This window comes from Aythya ferina (assembly GCF_964211825.1).
Source record: "Aythya ferina genome assembly, chromosome: 2".
NCBI classification, from domain to species: Eukaryota; Metazoa; Chordata; class Aves; order Anseriformes; family Anatidae; genus Aythya; species Aythya ferina.
The window spans coordinates 114,546,220-114,561,933 of NC_140297.1; the positions used below are offsets into that span (position 1 = coordinate 114,546,220).

General features: G+C 40.4%; 2 protein-coding genes across 6 annotated transcripts in view; both read right to left on the bottom strand.

The window, feature by feature from the left end:
* The window catches only part of LOC311432831 (chloride channel protein C-like), a gene marked incomplete at its 5' end in the record, with an annotated part of 80,069 nt that extends 75,480 nt beyond the window's left edge, over positions 1-4,589 (bottom strand). Inside the window, 2 exons of the mRNA XM_084511321.1 lie at positions 3,264-3,393; positions 4,339-4,589. Of these exons, the coding sequence (XP_084367447.1) occupies positions 3,264-3,393; positions 4,339-4,589 (381 nt within the window). The remainder of the gene's footprint in view (positions 1-3,263; positions 3,394-4,338) is intronic.
* Positions 4,590-13,157: 8,568 nt separating this feature from the next.
* The window catches only part of UBE2V2 (ubiquitin conjugating enzyme E2 V2), a 28,383-nt gene continuing 25,826 nt past the window's right edge, over positions 13,158-15,714 (bottom strand). For 4 of the 5 annotated variants that reach the window (XM_084511928.1, XM_084511926.1, XM_084511930.1 and 1 more), the window contains one exon: positions 13,158-14,027. In XM_084511928.1, the coding sequence (XP_084368054.1) occupies positions 13,881-14,027 (147 nt within the window). In that variant the 3' untranslated portion in view covers positions 13,158-13,880. The remainder of the gene's footprint in view (positions 14,028-15,714) is intronic. The other variant, XM_084511927.1, reaches the window with a different exon arrangement.

Here is a 15,714-nt window from a genome sequence, read left to right on the forward strand (position 1 = left end):
GAGAGAATGCTATCTCTGTTCCTCAGTAATAATGACTCACATGCTGCAGGTACTTGCAAACACACAGTCTAATCCCCCTGAGCCTTCTGTTCTTCAGGCTGAACAATGTCAGCTCTTTCAGTTTCTTCTTGTATGACGGAGGTTCCAGTTACCATCTTTGTGGATCTTAACCAGCTTCACTCCAGTATGTCCATGTCTCCCTTGTACTGGAGAGCCCAGAACTGAACAGAATACACCAGAACTGGCCTCACCAGCACTGAATAAAGGAGAAGGATCGCCTCCCTCAGCCTGCTGGTAACATTCCTCCCAGTGCATCTGAGGAAGCTGATAGCTGAATGCCAACACAATCATATGGCCTATCAACCACTGTTTTCTTCCAGTTTTGTAAGGATCTAAGGATGCATCCATCTGTAAGGATGCTTGTCCCTCCCTGGGCAGGATTCAGCTGGACAGCACCTTTCTCACAGTAAGCTCTTCAATATTCTTACTGTCTACCATAGATCACAGAATCACAGAATCACAGAATTTTCTAGGTTGGAAGAGACCTCAAGGTCATCGAGTCCAACCTCCAACCTAACGCTAACAGCCCTCCACTAAACCATATCCCTAAGCTCTACATCTAAACGTCTTTTGAAGACTTCCAAGGATGGTGACTCCACCACTTCCCTGGGCAGCCTGTTCCAGTGCCTCACAACCCTTTCAGTGAAGAAGTTCTTCCTAACATCTAGCCTAAAACTCCCCTGGCTCAACTTAAACCCATTCCCCCTCGTCCTGTCACCAGGCACGTGGGAGGACAGGCCAACCCCCACCTCGCTACAGCCTCCCTTGAGGTACCTAAAAAGAGCGATAAGGTCGCCCCTGAGCCTCCTCTTCTCCAGGCTGAACAAGCCCAGCTCCCTCAGCCGCTCCTCGTAGGACTTGTTCTCCAGGCCCCTCACCAGCTTCGTCGCCCTTCTCTGCACCCGCTCAAGCACCTCGATGTCCTTCTTGTAGCGAGGGGCCCAAAACTGAACACAGTACTCGAGGTGTGGCCTCACCAGAGCTGAGTACAGGGGGACGATCACCTCCCTAGCCCTGCTGGTCACGCTGTTCCTAATACAAGCCAGGATGCCGTTGGCCTTCTTGGCCACCTGAGCACACTGCTGGCTCATATTCAGCCGACTGTCCACCATCACTCCCAGGTCCTTCTCTGCCTGGCAGCTTTCCAACCATTCCTCTCCCAGCCTGTAGCTCTGCTTGGGGTTATTGCGCCCCAGGTGCAGGACCCGGCACTTGGCCTTGTTGAACTTCATGCAGTTGACCTCAGCCCATCGGTGCAGCCTATCCAGATCCTCCTGCAGAACTTTCCTACCCTCGAGCAGATCGACACACGCACCTAACTTGGTGTCATCTGCGAACTTACTGAGGGTGCACTCGATGCCCTCGTCCAGATCATCGATGAAGATATTAAAGAGGACCGGCCCCAGCACCGAGCCCTGGGGGACGCCACTAGTGACTGGCCTCCAACTGGACTTGGCTCCATTCACCACGACTCTTTGGGCCCGGCTATCCAGCCAGTTTCTAACCCAACGAAGCGTGCGCCAGTCCAAGCCAAGAGCAGCCAGTTTCTTGAGGAGAATGCTGTGGGAGACGGTGTCAAAAGCCTTGCTGAAGTCAAGGTAGACCACATCCACAGCCTTTCCCTCATCCACCCAGCGCGTCACTCTGTCATAGAAGGAGATCAGGTTCGTCAGGCATGACCTGCCTTTCATAAAGCCATGCTGACTGGGCCTGATCACCTGCTTCCCCTTCAAGTGCTGCATGATGACTCTCAGGAGGATCTGCTCCATGAGCTTTCCTGGCACTGAGGTCAAACTGACAGGCCTGTAGTTTCCTGGGTCTGCCCTCCGGCCCTTCTTGTAGATGGGCGTCACGTTTGCTAGCCGCCAGTCGATTGGGACCTCCCCCGATAGCCAGGACTGTTGATAAATGATGGACAGTGGCTTGGCCAGCTCCTCTGCCAGTTCCCTCAGTACCCTTGGGTGGATCCCATCTGGCCCCATCGACTTGTGCACATCTAAGTGCCGTAGTAGGTCACCAACCAGTTCTTCATGGATAATGAGGGCCACATCCTGCTCCCCATCCCCTTCCACCAGCTCAGGGTACTGGGTATCCAGAGAACATCCGGTATTGCCGCTAAAGACTGAGGCAAAGAAGGCATTGAGCACCTCCGCCTTTTCCTCATCTCTTGTAACTAAGTTTCCCCCCGCATCCAGTAAAGGATGGAGATTCTCCTTAGTCCTCCTTTTTGTGTTGATGTATTTATAGAAACGTTTTTTGTTATCTTTAACGGCAGTAGCCAGATTGAGCTCCAGATGAGCTTTGGCCTTCCTAATTTTGTCCCTGCACAGCCTCGCTACTTCTTTAAAGTCCTCCTTAGTGGCCTGCCCACTTTTCCAAAGCTTATAAACCCTCTTTTTCCTCCTAAGATCAAGCCACAATTCTCTGTTGAGCCAGGCCGGTCTTCTTCCCCGCCAGCTCGTCTTTGGGCACGTGGGAACAGACCGTTCCTGCGCCATCAAGACTTCCCTCTTGAAGAGCGCCCAGCCTTCCTGGACCCCTCTGCCCTTCAGAACCGCCTCCCAAGGGACTCCACCAACCAGTGTCCTGAGCAGCTCAAAGTCAGCCCTCCGAAAGTCCACAAAGATATCACAAAACAGGCTAAAATTTGATTGAGCAGTTGGGTCAGAGGTGCTTTAACACTGGCATTGGTTTTAGCCATTCAGTGATTTTTGCCCCCACCATCCTGATCATGACAGAGATGACAATGCCATGATACCCATCAAGAACAAAATTAAGCATTCCACAATAATCTGTGTACAGCATCCACAACAGATAGCGACCCTAGAAATGGAAACAAGTAACATCCCTGATACCAAGTCCACATTTACTTGGACTTGCTTAGGTTACATTAAGGGAAACCTAATCCCTCCCCTTGGGCATCAACAATACACAATGCAGTACCTGCTCCTTTCATCATGTGCATGCACAAGGGGAGGAGGAAGGCCTTCACCAATCTCATGACAAGAACTCCATCAGATAATATACTAATATAGGGTAAATTGGAGCAAAGGACACCACTGCATGCCTGGACAAAGACCCACAGGATATATCATGTCCATACTCACCTAGACAGGCAGCACTTCTAGTCAGTTAAGACTTCATGATGTGGATTTTCAATAAACACACACAGAAACAGGTCAATCTAACTTTCTTTTGCTCACCTTCAAGTAATTTTCCACCAGGTCCCATTTCAATGTGATGAGAGAGTCAATTATCTGATGAGTCAAAAACCCCAGCATCCCAACTGCTGTTCCGATTAGCCCCATCAGCAGCCATCGATCCCACTCTTTTCTAGAAATAGGAAAATACAGTTACCTCTCAGCCTCCAGCAAAGGACTGTTCGGTGTGTTTCTTCTCATAAATACACAACTTCAATTTTTAGGATCATTTGATTACTAATCATGACTGCACAAGCAAAAGGTTATTTCTACCAATATCTCTTACAGAAGTGTACACTCCCAAAATTCTACCTTCAGGTGAAAACCATTTCCATTTGGGTAATGAGCATCATTGATTTATGTGTGTTTGTTCATTTTTATATATAAAGTTGCAGTGCAACCTGCTTTTGGATGTTGATTTTCTGATGCCCTCTCAAAGCTCATTTATGTGAATCAATAATTAAACACTCAGGAGATCTCTTAGAACTGGTTTCAAATAAATTCCTGTTGTCTTCTACCACAACGAATTCACTGACACAGCACCTATCATTCAAATGTGCAAATCCTAATTTCTAGTTTGTACTTTTTCTAAACACATTCCTCTAATAATAATTGTGCACTGATAATAACTTCCAATTTATACCTGGTATCATCTAGAACTAAAGCAGCCCAACTGAGATTCAAACGCCATGTTTCCTGCGAATTACACTGGGGCACTGGATTTCAAGAAAAGTCTCAGTAAGAAAACGTTCCTCTAAACTTCTGCAAAATCTCCTTCTTTTAAATTGTATACATCAGGTAGTAACTTTTTTTTTTTCCTTTTTCCTTTTTTTTTTTTTTTTTCTCCACATTCAGTAATTTGTTAAGAGAAAAGGAATAAGCACTTTGAAAAAAAAAATGCTTTCAAACAAAGGTTGTTTGCTGCTTGGCCCCCTTCTTTATTCCATGGAAATATTTTCCTATGTACAAAAACAACAAATAATGCTCTCATCATTCCTTCTGCTAGCAGGCATCTCCCTGGATTGCCCCAATTATCCATAGCTTAGAGGCAGCATAACAGTATTTAAAGCAAATTTACCTGTATGCTTTCTCTTGTAGCCACTTCTTATAAACTCCACTGTGTGAAGGCAAATAATCCAAACTCTCATGGGCTACCGGCTGCTCTCTCTCATCCTCCTTGCAGTGACTGTATGCTAAATCACTTCTGCTGATGCTACATGGCCTCCTAAAATCGTGAGGATGAATCAAATCAGGCCCATGATCTTCTGCCATTAACATCTCCTCTTCACCGTCATCCACATGTCGCGTACAGGAAAAAAGTGATGACATGACAGTGGCTCCAAGAATCTTTGGGATGCCAACAAGAACTACATGAGCCCAAGATCAGGCTCCCTGAGACTGAGAGAGAAATGGAAAAAGCCCATGAGGATGGAGTGGCTGTGACGCAGAGATCAGATGTTTTGTGTTTGGGGTTGGTTTGCTGTGGCTATGCACAGACCCAGCACCTTTGAAGAAATTAAAACTCGTCTGAGCTGGAGCTCTCTGGTGAAGTCAAAGCAGAGAGACCTTAAGGTAGTTCATTGTAACATGATTATTGCACCTGTTCCTGAGTCTTCAGATGACAGTGATGTTTAAACAATAAGGCCTTTGTCTGTACTAAAGAGGTGTGTTTTGGGCTGTCCATAGATCTTGATCCAACATAATCACACAGTTTAAAAATAAAAATTTAGTGTACTGCATCATTCAGAGTTAAACCCTACATTCTCAGTATTACACAGTCACCCTATAAAAGCTCATTTCTAACAATTTTCTTTGAATTTATAAATATAACAAAGTTCTTTTTAGATAAAATCTAGTTTTCAAGTTGCAGTTTAACTATTTTTTCTGTACAGATAAATCTCATTGGAGAAATTAAGAATAAATGGCAAATAAAGATTGCCTAACTCACTACTTTTGGATATTATATACTATGCAGTTTACAAGTTGGCAGCTCAGTCAAAGCAGACGACTTGTTGCAGGTTAAATATTTACTGTAAAGAAAAGCCTGTAACATGCTGAGTTTGCCACCTCCAGGGCATGTTTTTGGTTACAAAGGCAGGATAGTAAAAGATTGCTGCTTCTCTACAGCTGCTGACACGTGGATCAATTTGGAAATGCCTCATCTGAAACAAGAAAGAAACATACATCGTTCCCGGTTGTCAATTAATGAGTGCTAAATGGCAAGAGATCTCAATTTAGTGCTTTTCTTTATTTCTGGGACACAAAGACTCATATGATGTCATTTTCCAGTTGCATCGGATCAAGCTGGTATGTATGAGTAGACCTGTGCATTACAGAAATCACAGCATAAACAGAAATACTAAATCCACTGAACAATGCAAAAAGGAAAAAAAAAAAAAAAAAAAAAAAAAAAAAAAAAAAAAAGAAAACCAAAGCTACGTTTCTAGGGGAAGGGGATTAGGCTAAATCAGACTGCCTTCAGACAACACAGCTATACTTTGCTCCACGTCATGATTTGTTATGCAAACAGGACAGCTGTTGTTCCTCAAACAGGAATACCATCGACATCCCTAAGAGCATACCTGGGCTTTTGCCTTTGCTGTCCTTAGCTGCCAGAAGATGGAAGCTGACGACTGCATTTCCATCAGACACTAATCCATCCTGATCTCTACAGCAGCTACTCAGCTGTACTGCCAATTTTCACAGGCACCCGCTTGTGCTTTCAAACTTTAAAAAACAAAACAGACTGAGAATGGCTTTTCAAATGCCAACCCCTAATTTCTTTCCCCTGTGTTTTCCTCTCTAGTTAACTTAAATCCACCAGTATGCTTGCTTATTTGAAATACATTTCATGATGCTCTGTGAAGTAGCGCACAAATGGCCACGGTCCAAAAACAAACAGCAAGAAAGCAGAGATTTGAAGCTGCAGGAGGGCACATCTGCATCCCTGAGTGAAGGAGTGGACACACTTCTAGAGAAAGACTAGGCCTTGTAAAATACATGCACATGCATTCACAGGGCATTCACTTATTGATTTATAAAGAAACTTGAAGATCTATTCTACCTTGAAACTGAAAATGGCTATTTTCAGAATACTTAAAGGCAGCCAATCCAGATTATTACTAGAGCCATAAATGCATCCCATACCAGAAATTCCTGTGCTGGAAATACATATTGCTTAATTGCCCCCATCTGAATTGGAGCCTGAAACTATGCATTTTGGCTGTCCTTGTGTGCATGGGGGAGCACAGTTAACACATCGATGCCGAACACGAGCTTTCATCTTTCTCCTGCAAAGCATCTTGGAGGGTATATTAGCTGGCCTGTCAAGTCTGCACAAGGATCGTAATGCTTTCTACAATAAATTTTCATCTCCAAACACCACACAGGGATCTTCCTGCTTAACTACAAGATGCAATAGCTCAGATTTTACCTTGGCTACAGGCACTGAGGAAGGTATACTTTTCAGTGCTGGAAGATAAATGCCCCAACACAAGAACTGAGAATCCAGGCTGCGGCCACTTCCCAGGTTTTCTACTCATTTCCAATATTGGTTCCTGCTTCTGCAAGGCTTCAGCCTTATGATTGATTTTACCTCAGAGGGGCCATAATCTACTTAGAAACTACTGCTCTGGAGAGCAGGAATGAAAGGAGTCTGTATGCTTTATTTACCACTGCAGAACGCTAGCAGCTACATGCTTCTTTTATAAAATGCTCAGAGGACTCAAATTCGATATTGAATTTGACTCAACTGGGAGACAGCTCTGAAATACCACAGTGGGGAAGGAGCCAGCTTTGAGCTGCTAAAACCCTGTTTGAGAGCCCCAGAGTTCCTGGTTCCATGCCCAGGCAGCTTCCGCAACGACCACAGGGCCAAGAGCAAGGGCAAGGCAAAAACAAGGGTGGGTAGATGTCTTCAGTTAGCAGGTAGACTGAACTAGACTGCCTCCAGCCAGGACCAGGAAAATAGCTCCCTGGCAATTAGACAGATCAGCGAGTGACTGGCCCACTGCTGCTTTGTACCCGAGTCACAGGTGAGTGGTGGTGAGTAGAAGAGATATGGCTATGATTGCTGCTAGCTGGCCATTCCCCAGCTAATTTCTCTCCCACATAACTGGGGAAATAGGGCAACATAATTTTATTTACCTAAATGCTGTCACAGGTCCTGAAGTGTGAGAGTATGTGTATGCACACACACGCATCCTTTATCTTTTAGGAGTGCACGGTGGAATACAAAATACCTATCGCTACATACACAAACCACAGCAAATAAGAACTACCCTCCAAACAGCACTAGCAATACAGCATGAATTTAATACCCAAAACATTTTGCCACTTGTCTTTAAATAGCACAGACATCAAGCAGATTCCAACTATTACACATGAAAGCAGCTACAACAACTCACGATACGATTGATTACACTGAAACACTCCTGCCTAAGAAGAAATGACCCATCACCCCTGCATCTAAATGACTGCACAATGCAATTTTCGCTGTATAGAAGCAGGCATATGAAAACCAAGCAAATATTTAGCTGGCACCTCCATTTTCTGTGACAGAGAACAATGTATTTTTGAACAGCAGACGGAATTGTGTGCATTTAAATTAAATGAATTCCTTCACTCTCCACTGCTCCCTTTTCTTCAGCTGCAGGCTTGTTAGCGCAGGGTATGCAAGTCGTGCAGCTGTCAAGTAAAGCAGCAGATAGTTGTTTGTTGGCTTATGTTTCAATACTAATTATTATACAGATATTAGAAAAATCATAAAGTCACAAAAATACAGTAAGGCACTACAGATTGATCACTGACATTGTTACACTGAATAGCACAAAAATCCCAAACATGTGAAGGTAAATGTGAATTTTAAATGCCAGGAATAGTCACTACTTGAGGAAACACAAGCAGTTCAGGTTTTATTATTTTAGCAGCTTGAAAGTAGGACAGTAGAATGAGGAGCTCCGGAAGCCGTACTCTATTCAAAGCATCCCACTGTAAAAATCAAAACTATTATACTACTAATTGAAGTGACAGTCAAAGGCTTTAAATAATATGTGTTTAATAGACAATTTGAATGACAGCGCAAGGAAGCAAACAGCAATCACAGTGACTGAATAGCAGTAATAAAAGTATTGCTAACCAGAAACATGACAGGTAATTTTCATTTCACATTGTTTCAATACTGCAAGTTACAGCACTTAAGAACTGATAATATAGTGCTAACTTAGCACGAGAAGTTTGCTATAAATACAACTCATACGTTTGATGTGGACTGCAAGGTTTCAAAGTTTGAAACACTTTCAGAAACAGCTGTAACAAATCTAAAATATCATTACAGATTAATAATACTATGTACGATCAGAAATTTAAACTGTGGATCTTTATACAGGAAAGAAAAAATACATAAGACAGGAAACAGTTTCAGGAAACACAAACCAAGATGACTGTGCCTGCCTCTGTGAATCCTTAAACCGTGATGTTGTGGCAAGGAGTTACTTTGGAGATTTCTCTCCAAAGGTCCCACACATACAAGGTCCCATAGTTGTGCAACACAACACCCAGATCACAAATCATGCGCTCTCCTGAAGCTTCAGTCCAGCAAATAATAAAAAGCTGAAAAAACTGTAGGCCAGAAAGGGCAGCGGTCAGGGCTACAACAATTCACCTGATACTGTGACAAACACAGGGAGGTTTTAAGACCAATTTTCCTCATTAATAGTATTGACTTCATTAATTACACATATAAACTTAATACCACTGATCACCAATCCCTTAGAGTAACCTAAAAACTAAGCACACAGCCACCAGCATCACACAATTTCAAGGTCTTAATTTACACAGTTCCTCCTGGTGGCAAGTTTTGCAGATCAAAACCTAAAAGAAACAGTCCATCTCAACCTGCTGGACTTCAGCACAGCATTTAGCAGTTCCAAGTGCAAGAGTATTATCTCATAAGAGCAAAGGAGAGGAAGAGAACGGGGTTCAGTTGCCCCAGGCTGAATTTAAGGAGATAGAAGTGATAGCTCATATCCCAAAGTGATTCTGCAGGACTGAACCCTCTCTCCCCTATTAACCCAACATTTTTCATGACACTGGAAAGATTGGCTAGAAAAAATCTCCTTCTCATCTCCATAAGAATTTCACATTTCTACTGTTTGAGCTATTCGTATCCTAACTGTAACAGCTTTTATGCCTGTAACAACTGAAACAAAATAAAACTAGGTATTTTTTTCCCACAGTCCATTAAAAACAATAAATAAATAAATAAATAAATACACACAGTCCATGTTTATTTCTGTCAGGTTTCTGTCTTCTTGACAATTTTTAGTTGAAATTACAGAAGAAAAGCAGATTTTTTTCCACGCCTTTTTAACACTCTTGCATGTTTAATAAAGTTAACAGCAATAATACTGCATAAGGAAAATCACCATATCTATACATCTGCAATAACCACTGGGAGCAGAGTGGGAACAAGCACAAAGGAGCTGATGAAAACTTTATTTTAACCCTGAACTGCAAAGTTTATACACTTTAAAACCATGTTTACATGTTGTCCTTACTGTATATAATAAAAGCAGGTTGGGTTGCTTTCCATAAGAAATAGTGAGAAGTCATAAATTTAGTATCAAAAACATGCATTATAACAAGCTATCCCAAGCACTGGTTATTTATGCATTACCTTAATACCATCCATTAAGTTACCCATTTACATTAATGCCAAAGCACATAAATAATAAAAGGCTTTTTACATTTATCACTATTTTAAAATGATAAAGACAGAAAAATTTCATCAACCTATTTGAGGTATGAGACTGCGACTTGAGAGTTGGCATACACTACGCATTTCATGGAATGAAATTTACTGTACATTTATTTACAACCGTTTATCAGTTGAGCAGAGGTACAGATCCTTTTAGTAAAAATTGTTGTAAACAGCACTGACACTAAGGCCATGGAGAAAGTTGCTGTTTTAACCATTCAATGGAGCGCTCAAGTGCCGTGGAAGCTAAGATCAGCTATTGAAACCTGTTCTTTTGTACTTTTTAAAGGTATTTTTAAGGCAACTGAAAATAATACACTGTTTCAAGGAATAATACAAACACCAGAACAGGTTAAAAAAAAAAAAAAAAAAGAAAAAAAGAAATCCTTCTCCCACGAGTCTTTCATTATGTGGTTACCACAGATGTATTAACAGTAGTTTTAAAGCTTTTCCCTTTTTTATTTATTTATTTTTTTTAATTAATGAAAGACCACAGCCACTCTTCCCGTTCTACCAAGTGTGAAATAACACCCCACCTCAAAAATATTTGTAAATTTTACCTAACACAAATTCTGAATATGTTACTTAGAGAGAGAAAAAAAAAAAAAAAAAAAAAAGAGTTATAAAATTACACAGTTTGCCGTTACGGTTGATCAACTCAGATAAGACACACCAACATTTTCCTTTAGGTATCCACTACACAGTTCCAAACATTTAGGAGCAGCACGAATTATGCACTTATTCCATAATAGCTGAGGAGGTGAATTCCTGACTTGGTCCTGCTGGGTGTCCAGTATTCTCATCTTGCTGTCAGGAAGATCAGTGCAATCAAGGCAGCTGGCAGGTGTACACCTTAAAACATTTTATGCACTTCATAATAACAAGGTAAGGCACATTACTGCTAATGTGGATATTTCCATTGGATTGCTCATTATACCTTAAGGTTTACAAAGCATGAATCCATCTTTTGGATTTACTTTTCCCCTCTGTTTCACAGTGAACTTTATTCCCCCCTTGAACAATTAAAACACAAGAACTTCAGCAATGCTTCAGAGCACAAAGCTAATTAAAATCCCAGTTCATGACTACTGGCACGACATGAATCTTCAAATTCATTTTGAGGAACATACCCTGTATTTGAAACTTTTGAGCTTCGTTCCTCAGAAAACTGGCTTAATACAGTGCTCTACTTTGTAAGACATACAAACACAATTTTGATGAAATAAAAAATCCCACAGGCATTTCCCAACAACAGCAAATATAAACCCTGACCAAAGAACACAAATTAAGGAGAGGAAATTTATAATTCTGGTATGTAAATTAAATTACCAAGAAGAAATATAACATGATAAAACAATTGCTGTGCAGATGCCGATCAGACATGGATACTTGTAAAACGATTCAACCTTTCCGGAGGAGAGGAAGCAGTTCTGCTTTAAAATACAAGTAATGAAACAGTTTGGGGGAGGCTCTCAATTTTATGCAGTAGCCAAAGACATTTTGAAAGTCCACAATCAGTTACATATAGTCTTTTACCAGTGTGAGCAAAATGGAAAAAAAAAAACGAAAGACTTAAAATGGCTGCAGAAATATTTTTTTACAGTCAACCTTTATATTACACACCCTGGTGTCAGCTCAGCTGACAGGTCAACTCTCACCACCATTACTTTGACTTATGTATGCGAAATGCACCTGCTTACACTTGGATATGCAGATGTGAACAAACAGGCAGAGTACAGACAAAGGTGAACAACTGTTGTGGGATCATCTCGTACCACACATGACCAAGCAAATAACCAGCCCCTTTTCACACTGTGTGAATTACGTTACCAGGCATGCAATAGTCCACAAGTGCTTCTCGTTCCCTCATGTTTATGTTATTTTCCAAAAAATTCACATCTCAGAACTGCGTGGTTCCATTATTTTAATTAAATATAGATTAGCAATGATAATGTAAGAAAGACTTAATGGCATCAAGATATTTCAAATGAAAAAATCACGAAAATGTTGCAATGCACTTCAGCCATACCGTCACAAATGATATGTCATATAAATACAGACAAGAGGTAGCTGGCAGCTACAGTTCCACCAGTTCTAGAAGTGCCAAATTTGTCAAAAAGAGGCATAAACTGACAAATATTAATTAAATCTCTCAACTGGAAAAGAAAAGAAAAAAAAACACCTAGTTTATTGCTTTTAGAGGTTCTTTACATGAGAGATAAGCAAAGGCATGTCAAACAAAATTACCTGACTTGATGGCTTTTGATTAAATTCACTTTTTCAAAAGAACTACTAATAAAATCTTGAATGCAAATAGTCGACTTGCTCCCAATGTTACATGTTCTCACTGCAATGAACAAACGCTTACATTTTCCAAGAGGAGAAAAAGAGAGGTCTTATTTCCAAAAGAATAGCATTAGCTTACTTTCTTATGAGCAACCATGAGAACTAAAACCCAAGTTCCCTCTAGACAGAGTACATTGAAAAAACAGACCAGGAGTTGCAAGAGAGGCAACAAGCATTCTAGCTAAGGGGACAGCGGGGTAATGGCAGGTGACAGATGAAATGCAGATGGAAATACCATGATCTGTACTACACATGTAATTTTTATTAAAGCTTCCAGAAGATTATTTTTTTTCCCCAAAGAAGAGGCAAAGGTGGAACAGACAAGAAAAAAAATAAAGAAATGTAAAGGAGAAAAAGATGCAAGAACGCATGAAACAAGGCAGCAACCGCCAAAGCAAGACAGAGAACTAAGTAAGACTTCAACAATGTGGTCTGAAAACCACCCAGAGGTCAAGTAAGCCAAGTGAAAGTTGTGCTCATTTCTCCAAAGAATCTGGAGGGGAGGCAAAGAAGGAAAGGTTAGATGAGTTTTTTGGTTTTGTTTTGGGGTCGGGGGTTGTTTGTTTTTAAAGACACAGTGCAAGTTTGTCTAAAGAAGTGGTACTACAGATGACAGAACTTAGTCCTCTGCAGCAAAAGAAATACTTTGACCTCTAAAGTAAAGTAAGCATACAAAAGTGGTAAGAATAAAAGGTGCACGTAAAACCAGCAGCAATATTATGTTTGTCTTTCCACTACTTCTGCAAGTTACTGTACATATATTACATCACTATTATAGAAATGGCACAGCCTCAGACACTTTCCACATTTTATTTACATTTTAAGACTAACTTTAATCTCAATCACATATCCATACATTTCCTTTGTTTCACTAAAACTTAAATGCATGGTTTATTAGAACAAAGACTGTAAACAAATATTTGCCATGTCCGATACATGTAACACACAGGAGCTGCTTAACAGAAATTAATCCCCCCTTTTTATAAATACAGGTATCAAAACAATCCTGAACATACTTTGTGACACTACTAGTAGTCGGCACCCACACCCTTGCAAAATTAAACAAGATGAGCAACGGTATTCACTGTACCTGCTACTTTAAAACAAATTTTAACTGCAGCTCTTTTACTAAGCAAGATGGATAAAGCATGCCATTTATATTTTGCCTTCTCAAGAGATTATTTTCAGAAACATATATTATTCCACAGCAATCTGACACTTTCTGTCATGCTTTCATCTTGTAAAACCTGAATTCCAATTTTAGGCTATTTCAGGCTTATGCTTAAATGACAGTGCCTTGATAAGAGAAAAAAATAATTGTGCTGCCTTTTTCTCCCATAGTGCCTGAAAACATATTGGGCATACATATATTATATATATTCTTACAAATGTCCAGGTCATGTATACCAGCTGAAATTCTTTTAATGTGTGGGTGTTTGCATTGTGAGATTTAATCAAGACATTAACATGAGTAGAAGGTTGTTGTTTTAAGACAGAAGTTTGAGAATCAGCTAAAATTAATTGTTGTAAGTTTGTCCTTCTGGAGGTTGTGGAAGCTTCATATTTTCTTTGGACATCATTAGACGTCTTAGCTCTTGAAGTACAACTTTAATGCTATAAGAATTTTGCCATTTTGCTAACACTGGTATGCTCCGTGCATCCACCTGGAAAAAGAAGAGGGAGTTGTAAGTTACCATGAAATTAAAAGATTTCTATGTAACTAACTGCTAATGAACCAACCATTCTACAAAAAGAGTCTAAACATTCCTTGACACTTTCTCTGTGACATTCATGCCATGTGTCCTTATGTTCATAAAATATTTTTAGGAAAACATTTGCACACAGATACACATTCTACAATGACATACATGCAGGTGGACCCCCCCACCTGTGCTGATATGAACGTTAGCAAGAAGGAAAGGGATAGGGTGAGAGGGGAGAGGAAAACAGCAAACAGTTCACTGCTGAACTGGAGCCATATCTTATAAAATTCAGTTTCATCAATTTGTTTCAAGTTACTCAAAAAAAATCACCTTCATTAAGCCATTAAATACAGTCGGATTCTTCTCAGCTCTTAAAAAAAAAATACATAGGAATTTGTAGAATACCTCTCTAAAGGAAAATTTCCCTTGCAGCAAGTTTCAGTTTGTGATTTACTCCCCATCAGTATTATGTGGTGCTTCTGATATACCAAGAGTCACTACATATGCTAAGAAATAGTTTGAAAAACTGAAATATTTTATATATAACATTTACACATCTCTTAGTTCTTTGCCTTCTTATTACAGAGCATCGTCTCATGGAGCTGTGAAGACTACTGTACTCACCAATTTGAACTGAAAGAAAGGGACATTTCATTTATAAAACCTGTGGGACAATTTAGACAATCACAAACAGCTCAGCTCTTCTCTTCACACAAATAATGTTCTGCCTAGAGTCAGAACTCCTTTAAGCTGCCAACAACTGCGTAGCATCAAACCACAGCATAAAGGCAGTAAGGCACTTAATAATTATTGCAAACATTAATAAGTTAGGAAAGAAAGAGCATCAAAAGGAAATTATCTTATTCATCAAGATCACACCTGTTTAAAATAAGCAATGAGCGTATGAGCTTGTACAGAAAGGTTCTGAAAGTAACACTAGTCAGACTGCCACTGTTATTCCTGGACTACTTCCTCGTCTTTTTCAACGCAGGTATTTGGTTCAATGTGGTAGATAAAAGATCAGAGAAAAAAAAATCTTTAACTGGAAAACAGGTTCTATTTTCTTCAAAGGCAGGATAATAGATAAAAACACCTGTGAAGAAAAGAGAAACTCTGATAACAGGTCACCTGTGTTACCAAGCAGCAGCTCAAGCAAGGCCTCGTGTAGCCTGAATCACTGTTGTGAGGTACCAAGATCCTACAGATCTCCTCCTCTAAAATCCTTCTAGGTAAGATTAAAGCAGAACTCACCAGAGTTTCTGTCCAAACAGCTGGACCCGGTGAACAAGGAACAACATTAATTCATTTGAAAAGTTAGAATGATAGATCTCACACTATTCAAAACAATTCTCCACACAGAGAATGCAGTGAGAAAAGCACCAGACCACCATTTTTGAATAAAAACAGAGGTTCTCCAGAACGAAAACAGCATCATGGTGGTGAAGTAACCTGTTATTAGAGGAATCAAGTGCTTAGATACTATGTTCACTTTGCATATAGTTGCAGATGATTAAGAAGTTATTCCCCACTAACGCTTGCTAATGCTTCTCTGCAGCTAACCTACCATCTTCTTCTACTTAGCAAAACGGAACAAAGCCTGAGTACTCCCCAACTACTTTGCTGTAAGCCAGCAATTTGGCAGACTGGT